This window comes from Brassica napus, chromosome C7 (assembly GCF_020379485.1).
Source record: "Brassica napus cultivar Da-Ae chromosome C7, Da-Ae, whole genome shotgun sequence".
NCBI classification, from domain to species: Eukaryota; Viridiplantae; Streptophyta; class Magnoliopsida; order Brassicales; family Brassicaceae; genus Brassica; species Brassica napus.
In genome coordinates, this window is record NC_063450.1 from 39,908,836 (window position 1) to 39,927,426 (window position 18,591).

Consider the following 18,591-nt stretch of genomic DNA (forward strand, 5'->3'; position numbering starts at 1 on the left):
GAGTCAGTTCACTGATAGATTGATTTCTCGCATAGATTTAACTTCATCTTGATTGTATAGGTTCAATTTTACCTTCCTACAATCACTTGAAATCAATTAATTGGTACTGACAATGGCAAAAGACACGACATTATTCAGATCCATTGAGTTATAAAGATTTATAACATTCTACATTGATCCAGTGAACAAAGAAAATACGATTCCTTTCAGATTTTTGAAAAATCGCCTAAAAGCATTATGAATGCCTATACCCATATTTTCTACTGATTTATTATATGCTAAGGATCAGTATGAAAGAGACATAAAGCCATGGTAACCAGTATGGTTCACCACGAAATAAACACTTATGGCATGACCATATTAGCCATCTTGATCCAAAACATGATGAAAAATTAATTAAGACACAAAAGTGATCCCATAAAATCTCACAATGTGTTATAAGTACACAAAAGGGAAAATCACTAAAATAATTAAGGCTCCACTGTCCTAAGCACTACGAAATTATGTATGTTCATGAGGGGGAGAGAGGACTAAAACCCACAGTCCATGATCATATCATAAATTCGGATTCCATGGTTTACAACCATAATATACACGGCTGGAAAGCTTCAAAAGCTCTCACTAATGGTACATCACCCACGTCCAGCCTAAAGCTTAATGACATTATGTATATAAATATTGATTTACATCAGGCCATACATGTAAGCATAGACATTCCCACCTCTGAATGATTAAGGGTCATAAACCAGACATATACACAAACCATCTTAAGAAAATACGAATATTCCACCACATATATGTGTGCCATTTAAGATGGAACCTCAGATGAGGATTGGGAATATATATTAGATAAATAAGACTTCCTCCACGAAACTATAATGTATCTTGTGCAAAACATGGATGATTTAATCAAGTGGCCAAGAACACAGATTACAAAAGATAGTAATATGATTATCCAACTTTGAAAGGAGAAAGTTATCAAGCTGATAAAGAGTAAAGAGTAAAAGAGAAATATAATGGTATCAACCATAGTTGTCTTGGCAAGATCCCCAGACCAAAGATTATGATCTAGACGTTCTAAAAGAATATGATCAAAAGATATAAAAGCTAGCAGAAATATATGCCAGACACACTGACCCGAAAAGAAAAAATGACTATGTCATACCAGCTTAAGCACCACGAATTAGATGTCTAAGAGACACAATCAAGTTGCTACAATGTCTATTAGAGATAGAAAAATAAGTTCCAAATAATAAGGAACCTCGGAAAGTAATGAAAGGTGCTCAGAATCGTACAAATCCGAGTTCATAAGAAAAACCAGTTCAGACAGAGAAATAAGGTTGCGCAACCACACATCTAAGGTACCAGACCATGTAGTTTGGGACGCCAAACTGCAAGGTATGAAGGTCTTGGATAATAAGATCTCAAAATCTAATTAGATCATGTCTGGAACAGTATGAAACTAAAGATAAAGAGTGTTAACACCAAAGATGTATTTACATACATAAGAGCTCATAAAAGATTGTAGTACTTGGGATTTGAAGGATATAACCTGAGGATCATGAAACCACGTAGAGTACTTATAAAACCTATATAGGGACGTGGGGTGTTCAAAGAATTCAAAGTAATTATAAGACAGATGGGCGTAGTAACCATGTACATACAGAAAAGCCATCTAAGAAAGAAACCAGTGAATGGATCCTGTGAGATAAGAAATTCCGTGAGATTAAAGGACATGACCACATGGTATAGTGTGTCCATGTTCCTTCTAAATAACGTTCAAGTATAGTTTGATTACATAAGGATACTCACAAGGACCAAGGAACAATTTATAAAGAGATATGCTTCTATATGGTGGATGCTACTACAGAAAATCAAGTTTGATTTTGTCTGGATATTTACTAAAGAAATAATGGTGTAGTAAGCAGCAAATGGATCACTGGATAAAGGTATCAACGTACCATAGAAATATGAGAAAGAAATTCTCATAGAACAAGCTTTGTTCCTAAGTTGTTTATGGATTGTAATATACAGCAGCTGTAAGTAATATGAAAGACTAAGTATTTACTTAGTGCAGTCAGTCCATACAGAAAATATTATAATTCCTTGTGATCATAATAAAGACCAACTGAGAGAAAAAGGTTTAATGGTTCAAAGGTTCAATGATACAAGTTATCGATTGATTAAACAGACTATGTTTTACATATGGAAAGTCTGTAGAAAAATCATAGCCGTGTGTGTGTGTGTATGATTAAGTCAGCACGCCTAAGTGAGAACCATAAACCAGGATAGTGACCAGAAGGATGTCTGGTCGTGGCTTAATGATTATAAGCATTGCTAAAGCAAGAAAAGATCGATAACCATGTACAAAGGACATGAGTGTATGACTGCGAATTCATTGTGTGATGAGTTTCATTGCAGCAAATAATTATTGATGGTATGACCTTAGACACTCATGATTATGAACGAATATAGACAAGGTCTATAGCTCAACATGGATCGACAAAAGAAAATAAAAAATGATTGATTACAATGGATAAAGCCATTGGCACATACGAAGAGATATAAGTCCGAATGAACGAAAGATATGAAGTAAAGTTGTTCGTATGTGTTCTGGGTCTATGACTCAATATATATTGAATGTCCACGTTTTGGGAAAGCCATATAACCAAAGAGAATCCGTGGGACATGAAAAAGGACCTGCAAGTAAAGTTTTATTGCAGATTATAAAGTCCATCCGAGCACCGTTTGAAGCACCATCAGTTCAACCAAGACATGGAGTGATCAGCAGCAAAGATGTACATCCTGACCACATCTTAATGGAGTTCCAAAAGACATACCAACGTCCAAGACTTACAAGTTCATTCAAGGAGAATCCAGCTGATCATCTTCACCAAGTCATAGGCAACTTCAACGTTCAAGAAGACTCGGATACCAGATGGGAATGCGTCTACTACAGTGATGCATTCATCAGGGGGAGTTCATGTGTTGTACTCTTTTTCCTGTCTTGTTTTCCCTTTTACCACATTGGGTTTTGGGTTTGTCAAGAGAGGTTTTAATGAGGCAACATCCAAAGCATGAATGAACCTTGACCGGATGTGTCGATCAAGGGGGAGTGTTATAAACCATTTAGTGATCGACCCATTTATCAGCCCGTGTAGCAAGACGGGCCAAGCCCATCCGCAGGATCATACTGGCGCCTATCTACTCTTGTGTTTATCTACATTATAGTTGGTGTTTATCTTACGTTTTGCTAGTCATTATCTAGTTAAGGATAAGTACGATCTCATGTCGATCCAGTACTTAGACCGTCATTACCATATGTATATAAAGACCAGTTGGTCGACCTAATAATACACACAAGTTCCCCTCTTCATTCACAACAGAAAACAATTTAGTGACCTTCCAGAAAACAATTTTGAAAAATAACGAAATCTGACTCTATTCTGGTTCTGAAATACATAGAGCGAGTTTTTTGGATCACAGTTTTTTTTTTTTTTTTTAATATTTTGTCTCAAATCATTTTATTTATTTCTATAATTCATATAATTTTTCAAAATTCTCTAAACCAAATAAGCTTCCTAGGCTATAATTCACATCCAAGGAAATTTGGTTTTGACTTATGAACAAAAATTATGGATCTTTAATTTGTATTGTATCTTAAAACTCATAAATTAATTATTTATTGTTCAAAATCGGGTTTTATCGGTTCAATTCAGATACATCCGATCTGAAGTAAAATCTATTTTTTTTTAAAAAAAATATAAAAAATAAATACTCATTTATATATAATTGACCAGGACTGGTTGTTGGAGTTGTGGTTGTATGTTTTAGACATTGGAGTATCTTTTGGCTAGCATTGTTGGTGTTAGATGCTAGAATGTAAAGGTCATATTTTTTTGAGAGACACGGTGGTGTCGTCTTTTGTTATGTTGAAAGAAAATATAGTTAACTAGGACGAAGTCTATATTATTCAAACTGAAGTACAAATGAAAATTGTTTGGAGACATTGATAACATTATAAATGAGAATTGTTTGGAAATATGAATAGCAATACATAATAATACTTACCTAATTTTAAGTGATTTTTACAGATTTTCATTCTATTTTTAATCAATTCTAACCTTTTCATTTATTATTTTTACTAAATAAATTGACAGGAATTCAAAAATATTAACAAAATTTTTTCATTTGTTTACATAATCAGTTAGACATGGACATTCGTGTACTTATTCAACTAGGAGTTATTTCTTTTGGGTATCAGTTTTTTCGAGTTTTGAAACTAGGTTTTATTCGGGTATTATAAATTTGCATGTGGGTTTCGAATCGGATCTTTCCAAGTCTAGATGAATTTGCTTTTGATATATAGAAACCTACAAATATCCAAAAACTAATGTATCTGAGGCCGATTCGGATATTTATACCAAAAGTAACAATATTAACCGATTCAGTTCGGGTATTTTGAATTCAAACTAAACTTAACCTAAAAATAACCAAATATTCAAAAGTAACCATATTACCCTATTTAATTTGGATTCGATTATGATGTATATAAATCTAAAAGTATACAAATACTCACACATTTAATTATATTATGACATATATAAAATATATAATACTAATCATGAAAAATAAAATGTCAATTTATTAAAAAAGTAAAAATTAACACGTCAATACCTAGTATATAAGTATAGGTTATACAGTTATCAACACTGACCTGGACTCGCCTTTTCACCAAAGCATAAGGTTATAGGATGTGTCTATCATGCTTTTGGTTTCTAACCACATATGGTAAAGTAGCGCACTCAAAACATAAAGAAAATTCACATTCAATGCACTTCAATACCTTATACTGACTGATGCCACAAGCCCCGCATGTCTTTTGATCTGGTAAAGCGAAAAACAAGGGATGAGGATTGAGGATGACCTTGGTGAACAAATGGTTCAGTGATGAAATCAGTTCTCCTTTTAAAAAGATCTTCAGATTTCAAAATACATATAAGTAACCAAACACTTGTGAAACAAGATTAGTGCTCAAAATCAAAAAAGACTCCTATGTAGAAAATTACACACTTTTATAAAATGGTTACTTTTATCTTCTCTCTGTATTTTTGGTGCTTTTGAATAATAAACCGAAGAAATTCAAAGGTGATCATATCAACTTAATTTCCACGTAATATCTAGTCAGGAAATGATAACGAGAAATGAATTGCTCTTGCTCTTTATTAATAACAAACAAAAAAAAATCAAAAGCCAATAGATACAGATACAAATACAAATGCAACATGAATGTTCGTAGTATTCTGAATCAGAGATTCTAATAAAATCAGAAAACATAAAACCTCTTCTTTCTTTTTCTCTAATAAAATCAGAAAACATAAAACCTTTTCTCTCCTTTTCTCTCGACCATGTAGTTACCGTATATGAACTCGAAGTTTGTATATAACACGGTTCATCAATAAACCGGTCTCTGCCCACAATTCGGTTCAATCTCAGGGTTCTTGTCCAAAAGTGTAAGAAGTGCTCTGTTTTTTTTTGCTCCCTCTTCCAGCTTCTTTCAACAACGCAGCTAGCCTCTGCTCTCGTCCTCAACCTCCGGATTCGCCATCCCAAGCTTCTCCCCTCTTGTCCCAACAACATACTCTAGTATCTCTATCGCATCCTCTAACCTACAAACCAAGAAACACATTGCTTACACCGCAAGATTCAAGAAACCTCAAAAACATAACCTAAAATAAAAAGAACCTGGCGCGAAGACGAAGAAACAAAATTAACAACGAGGAAGAAAATATTACCAAGTAAAATCTCCAGTGGTGCGAAAACAAAGATCAAAAGACGAATGAGTAGTTGTTTATGTAGTAGAATAAGAAACGTCGAATAAACAATGACCAGATAACTTTTACAAAAAGAAAAAAGACCGGATAAGCTATCTTGTCGGGAGATGAATAAATATTGTAATAATGAATAAATCTCGTCCTCCTCTATATCAACTTGAGAAATCACTTAATTAGATTTTTTTAGGGCTATTTGCAAAATTGGCTTAAAACTTAAAGTTAAACACAAAACTAACCTATGATTCTTTTGAAAATTTTGTGTGTCTTATTCACCCCACATATTCAGATTATTCATGAAAATGTAATTATTATTTTTTCTTCCAAAATTGTCTTTTTATCTCATCAATACACCAACTACAATGAACAACTAATTTGAATTTTTTAATGTACTTCAAATCGATTTACACTTATTTTTTTTCAATTCTTATGAACTAAAAACAACATCTTTTTCACTTTCTCTCCATATTCATCCAAAAAAACCCAAGATTTTGATTCTAAAGTTTTTATGGTTCATAGAGCCATTGAAGCTAACGATTTCATGTTGATCCGAATGAATCATCTTTTTCGCGGAGTGAAATCTTTGCCTGTTAGGCAAGATTATAGGATAGCAAGTTACACAAATTCTGTTTCGGTAGGACATGTATTTCTATTACTATGAAATTATTCTTGGTGAGTCACTTTTGTTTGAGATTTTGGGTGCTTGGAGAAGACTTTTGTGTGCTAAACAAATTATCTCAATGGTTGAAACTATGAAATAAGTTTTTTTTTTCCAAATCTGTTCGTCAGAAGACTTACATGGAAGTCGTCTGGTCAATGTAGAGGTTAATTTTGCAATTGACTTTAAATGTGTTTTCAGAGACGACTTATATGGAAGTCGCCCGTTTTTGTTTGTTAAAAAAAATCTCGAAAATACCGGAGACGGCTTCCATGTAAGTCGTCTAGGATAAACAGATTAATTTTGCATTTGACCGGATTGTGTCAGAAATTTGAATTACATGAAACAACTTACATGGAAGTCGTCTGATTATAATAAAAAATTAGTTTTATTTTTCTTTTGGACAACTTACAAGTAAATAGTCTTAGAAAAGTCAAATTTCTGACACAATCCGGTCAATTGAAAAAATGACCTAAATTGACGACTTTCCTAGAAGTCTAAACTTCAATGTTTATAAATTTTCATTTTCTCTAAAACTATGAAATTTTTTTTAATAGTTTCTTGTTAATTCATGTATATTAGTCGATATTTAAGCTCCTGAATGAAATTCATAGCTTAATTGGTTTTAATTATGAGTTTACCAACATTCATGTGTATTAATGTTTCCAGTTAATTCGAGAAGACTTCCATGGAAGTCTTCTATGTTAGTTTTTTGTAATTTTTTTAAGTAACTTTAAGATATGTTTATTTAATTTTCAAAAGTGTTAAGTAACTTCTAGAATATCAAGTAATATGGTTTAATGTGTCTTCTTAGATCATAAGATATACTTTTTAACTTTCAAGAAATTTGAAATTTCAATTTTCACTTAATTTTGAGTTTCCCGCTTAAATTTAATTTTTCCGCTTAAATTTGCCGCTTATATTTCAATTTTCCGCTTTAAATTTAAGTGTTCCGAGAAGACTTTCCAGAAGAGTTCTAATGAAAGTGTTCTATCTTTGAACTTATGTAATGTTTTATCTTTTGTGAATTTGACTAAGTTTTTTTGAGAATTATTCTCCCTTAGTTGTAATAAATTTGATTAATTTTTTTTGTGTTATTATGTTTTGCTATTGAAGTTGTATCAATAACTTCAATTATGTCAAGTAATTTTGGCAAGATAATATTGTGGGAAATGAACATATTTACGAAATTTTTTCATTAATATCTCTTCAAATTTACAAAAAAAAAAATCACAACTAAAAGAGTACACATGCAAATCACAAAACAGACCACAAACAAAATTATTATAGATCATTCATATACAAAGACAAGCTTGGACTCCACTTGATATGGAAGAAGACTCCGTCAGAAGACTTCCAGGAAGTCTTCCAAAGTCTGATCCAGATATGAACAACATGTATATCAAACCAAGATCTGAAAAACATGCATATTAAAAAACATTCAAATGACTTAAAAACATAGAAAATGAGTGGAAGATTAAATATATATATTTTTGTAGAACATACAAAGTACATATCCAAGTGAAAGATGAGAACCATCTGATTAAAAACATGCAACAAAAAATATAGATCAGTAAGAAAGACATGAGACAAAAATGAAAAATTCATATAAATTTAGGTGTTTTCAAGACAAAGATATTAGAGTGGGTTTGGAGAGGTTTAGTTTGAAAAAATGTAAGAACTTTATGCAATATATGTTACCAAATGAAGAAAAATCAGACATAAAAACTTACCAAAACACGCAGATCTGTTATGAAAGGGAGACATATGAGAAGAATTCGTCAGAAAAAAAACTTCCTGGAAGTCTTCTAGTGCATTATATTTTAGAAGACTTCCCAGAAGTCTTCCAAAATCTGATCCAGATCTGAAAAACTTGCATATCCAAATCCAGATATGAAAAACTTGCATATCAAAAAATGTTTAAATGACTTAAAAACAGAGAAAATGAGTGGAAGATTAGATAGATCTACCTTTATAGAACACACAAAAATAAATATCTAAAATTAATAAACCTACCTTTAAAGGAGTGGAAGATGAGAATCATGTGATGAAAAACCTGCAAAAAAAAAGATAAATTAGTGAGAAAGACATTAGACAAAAATAATAAATTAAAAGTATATAATTAATAGTTATATACGCAAGATTATGTTTGGTTTAAGTTGATATCAAATAAGTTTTAAGCAAATAAAATGTGAAGAGTCAATAAATTGAAGTCAAATAAGTTTTAGAATTAAAAAAATTATCAAATAATATAATTACAAAATTAATCATAAGAATTATATAAATGTTATTAAAAGTTCATAAGAAACCTGATTAAAATAATTAAAAACAAGAATGACGGAGCTGGGGCCAATTAGTCTATGTAATGTCGGATATAAAATTATATCGAAGGTATTGTGTCAGCGGCTGAAAATTATGTTTTCCGTCCCTCATCTCAGAAACTCAATCGGCCTTTGTGGCTGGGCGGTTGATAACTGATAACATTCTTATAGCCCAGGAGATGTTTCATGGGTTACGGACTAATAAAGCATGTCAAGGAAAGTATATGGCAATTAAAGCAGATATGACTAAAGCGTATGATCGAGTGGAATGAGATTTTATTAAGGCTTTACTAGAAAAGATGGGCTTTGATCTTCACTGGATTAAGCTAATGATGGGGTGTATATCATCGGTTCAATATCGGGTTCTACTGAATGGCCAACCACGTGGTCTCATTATTCCACAGAGGGGGTTAAGACAAAGAGATCCTTTATCTCCTTATCTATTTATACTGTGTACTGAGGCTTTGATTGCAAATATTAAAAAGGTGGAGAGTGAGAAACATCTGACAGGTATGAAGGTAGCCAGAGCATGCCCATCAATTTCTCATTTGCTTTTTACGGATAATAGTCTCTTCTTTTGTAAAGCCCAAAGAGAAGAATGTCAATATATTCTTAGGATCTTAAAGGAATACGAGATGGTATCAGGTCAACTCATTAATTTTGATAAGTCTTCGATCCAATTTGGGCACAAGATCGAAGAATCAGTTAGACAGGATTGTAGGGATATTTTGGGTATTCAAAATCTTGGAGGAATGAGAACTTATTTAGGATTACCAGAAAATCTTGGGGGCTCAAAGATTCATGTTTTCAGCTTTGTGCAAGATAGACTAAACAAAAGAGTTAACGGATGGACTTTTAAGTTTTTCACAAAAGGTGGAAAAGAAGTGATTATTAAATCAGTAGTTACGGCATTACCAAATCATGTGATGTCTTGCTATCGATTACCTAAGGCAACCGCAAAAAAATTGACAAGCGCGGTAGCACAATTTTGGTGGAGTCCAGGGGGAAGCACAAGAGGAATGCATTGGAAATCATGGGACAAAGTATGTGTTAGCAAGGAGGAAGAAGGATTGGGATTCAAAGACATCACTGATTTTAACACAGAGATGCTTGGTAAACAGTTATGGCGTTTGATTGAGAAGCCTAATACTTTATTCTCTCGTGTTTCAAATGTCGGTATTACAGAAATGCAACCCTGGAACCGATTCGCTCATACTCTCCGTCATATGGCTGGCGGAGTATTACATCTGCTAGATCTCTGGTAAGCAAATGACTAATTAAACGGGTGGGATCAGGATCATCTATATCGGTATGGAATGATCCTTATCTCCCAACCACTCGCCCGAGACCAGCTAATAAAAACCAACACAATCTTTACCCAGATCTCATAGTGGATTCTCTCATTGATCCTACTTCGCGAAATTGGAATTTTCAGGCAATTCAGGCTTTAGTGGACCCACAAGATGTGAAAATTATAGAAAGTATACCTTTGAGCAGAACCCAGATGGTAGATAGAGATGGTTGGCATTTTACAAATAATGGAAAATATACGGGCAAATCAGGATATCAGGTAGAGCGGGTTTACCCAGAAAGGGAAAGATCACCAGTAATGGTTGGACCTTCAGTAGACGCTTTGAAGTCGTTCTGCTGGAAAATATGGTGTCCACCAAAGATAAAACATTTTCAATGGCAATTGGTAACGGGATGTGTAGCAGTCAAGAAAAATTTGCAAGCGCGAGGGATAACTGGTGATATATGTTGTGCAAGAAGCGGAGCTGAGGAGGAATCAATTAACCATGTGTTTTTTGAATGTCCTCCAGCACTACAGGTTTGGGCTCTCTCAAAGATACCATCAAATCCAGCTATCTTCCCAACAAGGTCTCTCTTTACAAACATGGATCATCTTTTGTGGAGAGTTTCTCTGCAATTAGATGATCATCAGTTTGTATGGATTCTATGGTACATCTGGAAAGGAAGGAATAATAAAGTTTTTAGCAAGCTGGATATTGATCCTAGGGATACACTCAAATTGCCAGAAATAGAGTCCACACTTTGGACTGAAGCGCAAATAGCAAAGGAACAGAGGACAATATCACATGAAGAGGTTACGTCATTACCGTTAATCCCAGGTAGATGGTGTTTCACAGATGGTTCTTGGAAAGAGAATGATGGTTTCTCCGGACAGGGTTGGTTCAGTACTTTAGAAGGTTTTGATGGGCTGATGGGGGCGAGGAATGTTCGGGCTAGTCTCTCTCCTCTCCATGCGGAGATGGAAGCACTACTCTAGGCAATGGTATGTATGAGAAACTTACATCAATTTCAGATTACGTTTGCAACAGATTGTTCTCAATTGGTGAAGATGGTTTCGGAACCAGAAGAATGACTAGTTTTTGCAAGTTATTTAGAAGATATTAAAGTCCTGAAAAAAAGTTTTTCACGATTAGAGATCGTCCATGTACAAAGAACGCAAAATACAAAGGCGGACAGCCTAGCACGTAGTATCAGGAAGCAGCCGTCTTTCATCGTTCACATGGATCAACATCTTCCCGTTTGGTTTACAGAGTCTGTATGAGTCTGTTTAAGTTGATGACAAAAAAAAAAAATTAAAAAACAAAATTACATTATATCTTATATATGTAAATAAAAATAATATAATTATATAGCTTGGAGATATACTAAAATAAAAATGTTAAAACACTACCTATAAAAAATGTTAAAACATATTGATTTGTAAATTATATTTTGTTAAAAATATTTTTACGCTTAAGCGTGGATTAAAATATAATTTCTGTTAAATTACGGTCAGGTCGGTCATATTTTAATTGATGAAACGAGATATTTAAACGGTCTCTAACATCTACATCAGTTTTTGGATGAATGAAATTAAACTCATGATATTAATTACATAATAACATTAAGTTGAAGGATGTTGTCATACATAACATATACTTCTTATAGTTATACATCAGTTTAATTTGCATGATTAGCTATGTGATGGCCAATACTTCATAGAGAAAACAGCCAAACCATACTTCAACAGAGCCTCACGGTCCCGATCAATAAATATATTAATGACCCGTGCAAAAACACTATACAAGACCTATTTAGACACTTTTTTTCATTCTTTACCGGGTACAAAGTTTTCGGCTCAGATTTTGGGTAACGGATTTTATGCTTAGACCTAATTAAGTCAACTTTATAAGTGGTTGCATGGGCTGGGAGTCTGCATTGCCGCATGTGAGTGGGACTTGTGGACAGATTCAGTCATGTGTTTGTCTAGTTTAAGTTCAAACAACCATTTAATTTTTCTGGCAGAGGATTTGTTTGTCAAAATACATTTTGGTCACTAAGCTTTACTAGAAGTGAAAGTCGAAAATTAAAAGAAAGCTATATTATACAAAGAGATTAATCAAAAGGCACATAAAATACTTCATTATATATCCTAGAAAATTCAACGTTGGGGAAATTCATACAAACAACTTTTAGAACATGCGTACATATCTTTGTAGTCAGTGCTCAGTAGAAAGGAACCTACGCATAGCTCGTAGCAGGATTCGCAACGTGGCCTGTTGATGCGATTTCCTAGAACCATCTCAAAACCATAGCCAAAGTATGAAAATTTGTTCCCCGGTTTGACGTGTAACAAGCCTTCTAAATGCACACAGTGAACGTGGAGAGTGCTGGCACAATCTTCACATGTGTAGAAATATTTGCTGGGATTCAATCGTGTTTCACATATATCACACCAATATTGACCAGTACTCGCCTTTTCACCAAAGCATAACGTTATAGGATGTCTATCATGCTTTTGGTTTCTAACCACATATGGCAAAGTAGCACACCCAAAACACAAAGGAAAATCACATTCAATACAGTTCAATACCTTATATTGCCAGATGCCACAAGACCGGCATGTCTTTGGATCTGGTAAAGTGAAAAACAAGGGATGAGGATGACCCTGGTGAACAAAGGGCTCAGTGATGGAACCACACCGTACATCTAACTGAATACCACAACCTATGTAGCTGAATCCGCTAGAGAACTCCTTGCAGGCAGAGCACCGAAAAACACCCTTGTATAGCTTGTGATGTGGAATATGTGTCTGGAGTGTAAGTGAAGTGTTATGTAGGACATGTCGTTTCTTTCTAGGAAGATTCGCACATACTTCGTGGAGGATAAAATCACAATCAACACAACTGTAAAACGAATCTAGATCTATAGGAAGGACGCATGCGCGACAACGCATGCGCTCCTCACCACCACCACCTTCCTTGAATCTTAGATTGTGTTCTTCATGAGTAAAATGATTAATGAGATTCTCACCTACCACCTTGAAGGGTTCAACATCTTCCATCTCTTCTTCGGGTTCATATTCTAGTTCTTCCCCATCCCATACATCCTCTCTCGTGGCACATCTTGAATGAACAGCGTACTGAGGACATTTCAGGCAAGAATAAGCCCCGTATTTCCCATCAATCTTCAAACGACAAACTCCGCATACCCAATTTCTAAGCCAAGAAAATAAGTACGAGAAATGCGATGATGGTGACGATTGATGTTTATGACGCGGGGTAAGTAGATACAATCTTTATGGATCATGAAATCACATTGTGGGCATACATAAGGAGACCGATCACCAACCATCCCACAAGCGTTGCAAGTAAAGAAAATAAGCCTAGGCATGAGTGTGAGTACATGCTCATGCCCCTTTAAGTGGTCAACAATAAGCGGTGGGGGCTTCCGGGCGCATACTGGATCCAAGCTGAATTCACATTCGGAACAATGGTAGATGAGTCTCCTAAACTTTCCTCCGCACAAGCGACATGAGTTGATGTGGGAGTCATCTGGTGCTCCCTGCGTGAGAAGTGTGAGGGGGTGGCGCGTGTGGGAAGGATGATTAATCTCCGAAGGGGACTCAGCACATTCTTTGTGCAAGTACATGTCGCAGTCAGAGCAATGGTAGCCTCCGCTATCATTTATTTCGGTGCAGCCACTGCAATAGACCGCACGAGCGAAAAAAAGACATAGGATGGTCGTGACCAGGAAGCTTCACTCTTTTCACCTCGTCTTCACAGAACTGAAAGAAGTATTTACTATCTTCATCCCACTGATAGAAGTTTGCTTTATCTTCATCGGACAGATCCAAGTTTACAAAATCTTCATCGGAGAGATTGTCCAATCGGACCATGGTGGATTGGTGGGTTGTAACGCAAAGTGTATCGTGAACACCTCTAAGGTCTCATTTGTTTCGATGGACATATTTTTTATTCTTTTTAGTTAAGCTTTTGTTTTTGCTTTTCGAATCCAGCCGTTGCTTATTCACTTTCGTCGGTCTAAAGGTATCCGCCCTATGTATTTAATCAATTATTAATTTTTATTCTAGTCATCATTCGCGTACTTTACTTTAATCCGTTTATTTCTCCAAAGTCTTGTGTCTTAGATATTTGATTCAGATTTGGTTATCGTTGCCCTCTAGAGAGTAGTGAATGGCTAACTATTAAAGTTAAGATGATAAGATAAATTATAAAACTTCTGTAATCAACTTTTGTTTATATGAGTATACTATATATACTACTATACTAGAGAGATATACTCCCTCTCAAACACTTATTTGGTGACAGAAAGATTCTTATAAAACCATATTCTTTTGAAATGAAGAGAGTATCACACCGAAAAAAACATGATTTTAAGATAATAAGATGATGATATCAGGAACATTTATCAAGCTCAGTTAAAATTAATGAAGATACATTTGCTTAGAAACAAATTTGTTTTTTTTTTCTTCCTTTTAGTGACAACTTTCGAGACGGTGGAACGTTCTTATGTTCTCATGTTACTCGTAGATAATATGTGTACATTAGGTTGCTGTTTTGTATGAGATTCATCCTGTGAACATGACAGTGCTTCTACGTTCTTTCCTACTTGGTTGCAGACTTTCTTGACTCACACAAATCAGTGGTCCTTTCAAAAAGTTTTTCAGACTTCAAAATATATTTAAGTAACCAAACACTTGTGAAAACAGGATTAGTGCTCAAAATCAAAAGAGACCCATAGGTAGAAGATTACATACTTTCATAAAATGATTACTTTTTTCTTCTTCTGTATTTTTGGTGATTTTGAAGAAGTTCAAGAGGTGGATCGTTCAACTTTCCACGTAATATCTAGTCAGGCATCATAACGAGAATTGCTCTTACTCTTTATTAATAACAAAAAATCAAAGCCAATGGATACAAATACAAATGCAACATGAATATTTGTAGTATTCTGAATCAGAGATTCTAATAAAATAAGAAAACATAAAACCTCTTCTTTCTTTTTCTCTCGACCATGTAGTTACCGTATATGTACTCGTATTTTGTATATATATATATATATACATTTTACACCGGACAATAACACGGTTCATCAATAAACCGGTCTCTGCCCACAATTCGGTTCAATCTCAGGGTTCTTGTCCAAAAGAGTAAGAAGTGCTCTGTTTCTTTTGCTCCTTCCTCTTCCAGCTTCTTTCAACAAAGCAGCTAGCCTCTGCTTCTCGTCCTCAACCTCCGGATTCGCCGTCCCAAGCTTCTCCTCTCTTGTCCCAACAACATACTCTAGTATCTCTATCGCATCCTCCAACCTGTAAACCAAAAAACACATTGCTTACACCGCAAGAAACCTCAAAAACATAACCTAGACTAAAAAGATGTGTTAATAATATACCTGCCCATTGCGTCGTATGTTCCGGCAAGGTTACTATAAACCGCCAACGTGTCGGGATGGTACGGCCCATACTCATTCTCCAGAATCCCTTTCGCCTCTTCAAACAAATCCGCAGCTTCGTTGATCGCGTAACGTTGGACGCACGCAAGCCCCAGTTGGTTCAAAGCGATCCCAAACATAGCCGTCTTCTTCTCTCCGCTGTTTCGAAACTTCGAAACCGCGCTCTTGAAGATGTTGTAAGACTCGGGATAGTTCCCCATCATGTAAGAGATCACACCCATCTGAGCCTCAATACCAGCAACCGTGTTCTGCTGACCCGGAGCATTCACATATATCTTCAACGCGCGTCTCAGCAGCTTAAGAGCTTGGTCAAGCTCGTTCATCGACTGATAAATCGCGGAGATCTCTATAAAACCAGTCGCAACCTCTTCCATCGGAGTCCCCGGAGACGGCTTTAGGTATATCCTAAGCGCGTTTTCGCAGTAGGACTTCGAATCTCGCAGCTTCCCTATCTTGTTGTAGAGATCAGCAAGCCTGACGTAGACCGAAGCAACGGAGGAGTGACTCTCACCTTTGGACTGCTTAAAAACAGCCAAAGCCTTCTGGTACGCGAATATCGACTCGTCAAACCTAGCTAGAGACATGTAGGCGTCGCCGATGCTACAATCTATAGACGCAACGTCTTCTCTATGGTTCTGTGAGGACATAGCCATGCTCGCTAGAACGTAATGCTCGAGGGCGACCTCGTAGTCGCCTTTGGCGTCGCAGATGAGGCCCATTAGTTTTCTATCGGCAGCTTCTTCGATGGAAGCTGTAGCGGTGGAACCGTTCTCTTTGTGTATGTCCAACGCCATTTGACAGAGTCTTGAGGCTTCTTCGAACTGCATCGCTTGGACGTGCGCTTCTGCTAGGTACCGACAAGTTTCGCCGACTCGTGGATCTGTCTCTCCGAGAACTTGTCTTTGAATCTCCAAACCCGCCGTGTAGAGGAGAAGAGAGTTTTCGACTTGGCCCATTAGGCCGTACATGTCGCCGAGCTGCATGCACCCTGCGAATTTAGCTAAGGAGTGGTCCTCGCCGTCTTCGATCATCGGTATCTCGATGGACCGTTCGAGAACGGGAACCGCTTCGTTGTATTTGCCTAAACCGGCGTAGATAGCTGCTAAGATATGTAGAGACATGACCAGATTCAACTCTCCTTCCGCGCGTTTCTCGAAAGCTTTCACCGCACGTAACGCTAAATCAAGAGCTCTGTTTAGGTTTTCGCCAGATGAAACCATCTCTCTCGCTTGCTTTAATAACAACGGCCCTAGCTCAGGACTCTCTTCATCTACAGACACCTTCCTGAGATCCGGAGATTTCCTCGAAGATATCCTCAGTTTCGCATTAGGGCTTGTTTTCGCAAGTTTCTCTGGTTTCTTGCGGCTCAAGCTACCTTCTCTGTTTTTACTACCCTCGTTGCTTTCTTCCTTCTTCTCCAAGACAACGTCTTTCTTTCTCTCTCCAACATCTCCTCCCACGAGATGCCTCAGCTCCAGATCGATTCTCGACTCGGCTCCGTATGAAATGAAACTCGCCCTCGACGGGGATTGATCATCGGAGCTCTCCATTTCGCAGACGTTGTGATAAAGCTGCTCGATGGAAGCGTTCATGGCGCCGTCCATGGCGAGATCTATGGAGCTTAAAGGACTCCTCGGTGACGCTTGAACGGCGGCCGAGTCTTCTTTACCTCTGTCATGGCTCTCTCCTATCTCCATGCCTAAATCAAACCATAAATCTGAATCAAATTAAAATTCAGAACAGGTTTCTAAGAACTAAAATCAGTTAAAACAAGAAGATGGTTAGTTTGACTTTCTGTTAGGACAAGAAGACGAAACATAAGTCCATAATTGGACAAGAACCTTAACGAACTCATCTAGATTCAGTTATTAACAGAGCATAATAGTATTTTAAAACAGAGCATAAACACCAGATCAGAAGAGAAAAACGAAAAATTTGAAGAGATTGGAGATAAAGATCGTACCTATACGTGTCTCTCTGTGACTCTTGAAGAAGGCAAGAAGAAGTTGAATTGTGTGCTTCGTTGGCTTAGCTGGGTGTAGAGATAAAAATCGAAGATGGAGGATTTGGTGTCTTGTACTTTTCAGTTCTTGGTGCTCTTTTTTTTTATATCATCCTTTTCAGTGTCTCATAGCTAATGTATACAAAATATACATTCACACTCCACAAGGTAAGATAATGAGATAGAGAGAGATGAAGCAACCACATTTATGACAAACTCTTTCACTGTCCTATGTATAGTATAGGCAATATGTAAAGAAAAAAGGGGCATGTTTTCTTTTATTTTGTGGGTCTACAAGGTGTAGTTAATTAATTCTCAGTCCACCTTTTAATTCAATTATTGAATAGATTAAAGATAAGGAAGATGATAACCGACTCTTTTTCATGTTATTAATGATATCATTACAAAAAAAAAAAGGAGTTACAAATAAATTAAAGAACCCTAAAAGAATAGAGTTATCATTAGGTTGAAGAAGATTGACTCTTGAAGCAATAAAGAAGATGACTTCTCCCCTACTCGCACCTCTCTCTCTCTCTTTCTAAATAATTTTCTGGAATTTTTTTAGAGTTCCATTCAATGTTGTAATATACATCTTGTCACAAGTTACTATTTGTTTTTAATCTTGAAAGAAATATAGTTTCCTTGAAATGCAAATTTTTGGGGTTTTGAGAGTTGCCCGTTAACAGCCAGCTAATTAAAAGCTGGGGAAAGATCACAAGTCTACGTCAAACTCTTCAGATTCCCAGCTGTATAATCGCTCCGTTGAAATTTCACCACGTGTCATACTTAATCATTCATTTACCTCCTTAATCATCGCATTATCTTTTCATTTATGTAGTTAAGTTAAAAATGAGCCTTTTGATATCATGGATGCACTGTTACTATATAGGCTTTAGGAAACGAATACTGGACCACTAGATTCATTCGCTTGTATATTCGCAAGAATTTATCATAATGACGGTATGACACGTAGATTACAGCTGCACGTTAGACAGCCTGGTTTTTATGAATCAG

General features: G+C 36.0%; 1 protein-coding gene and 1 pseudogene across 3 annotated transcripts; both read right to left on the reverse strand.

Annotated features, from left to right (window-relative positions):
- Positions 1-5,192: 5,192 nt before the first annotated feature.
- On the reverse strand, positions 5,193-17,796 carry LOC111208224 (protein KINESIN LIGHT CHAIN-RELATED 2). Of its 3 annotated transcripts, none has more exons than XM_048762130.1 (3): positions 17,539-17,796; positions 15,516-17,274; positions 5,193-5,669 (listed from the first exon to the last, which is right to left on the reverse strand). In XM_048762130.1, the coding sequence occupies exons 2-3, from the start codon at positions 17,270-17,272 to the stop codon at positions 5,570-5,572; spliced, it is 1,857 nt and encodes a 618-aa protein (XP_048618087.1). In that variant the 5' UTR covers positions 17,273-17,274; positions 17,539-17,796; the 3' UTR covers positions 5,193-5,569. The 3 variants fall into 3 exon arrangements, with proteins under 3 accessions (XP_048618087.1, XP_022562856.2, XP_022562855.2); XM_022707135.2 differs by lacking the exon at positions 5,193-5,669 and adding an exon at positions 14,986-15,432; XM_022707134.2 differs by lacking the exon at positions 5,193-5,669 and adding an exon at positions 14,986-15,432 and having other exon boundaries at positions 15,516-17,292; positions 17,539-17,791.
- LOC106349221 lies at positions 12,218-14,386 on the reverse strand (annotated as a pseudogene).
- Positions 17,797-18,591: the final 795 nt, after the last annotated feature.

Bases quoted from the DNA above. Each gene is read 5' to 3' on its own strand.
- LOC111208224 (XM_022707135.2), bottom strand. From the start codon at position 17,272: ATGGAGATAGGAGAGAGCCATGACAGAGGTAAAGAAGACTCGGCCGCC. The intron at 15,433-15,515 runs GTATATTATTAA...TTTGGTTTACAG, and splicing joins ACATACGACGCAATGGGCAG to GTTGGAGGATGCGATAGAGA.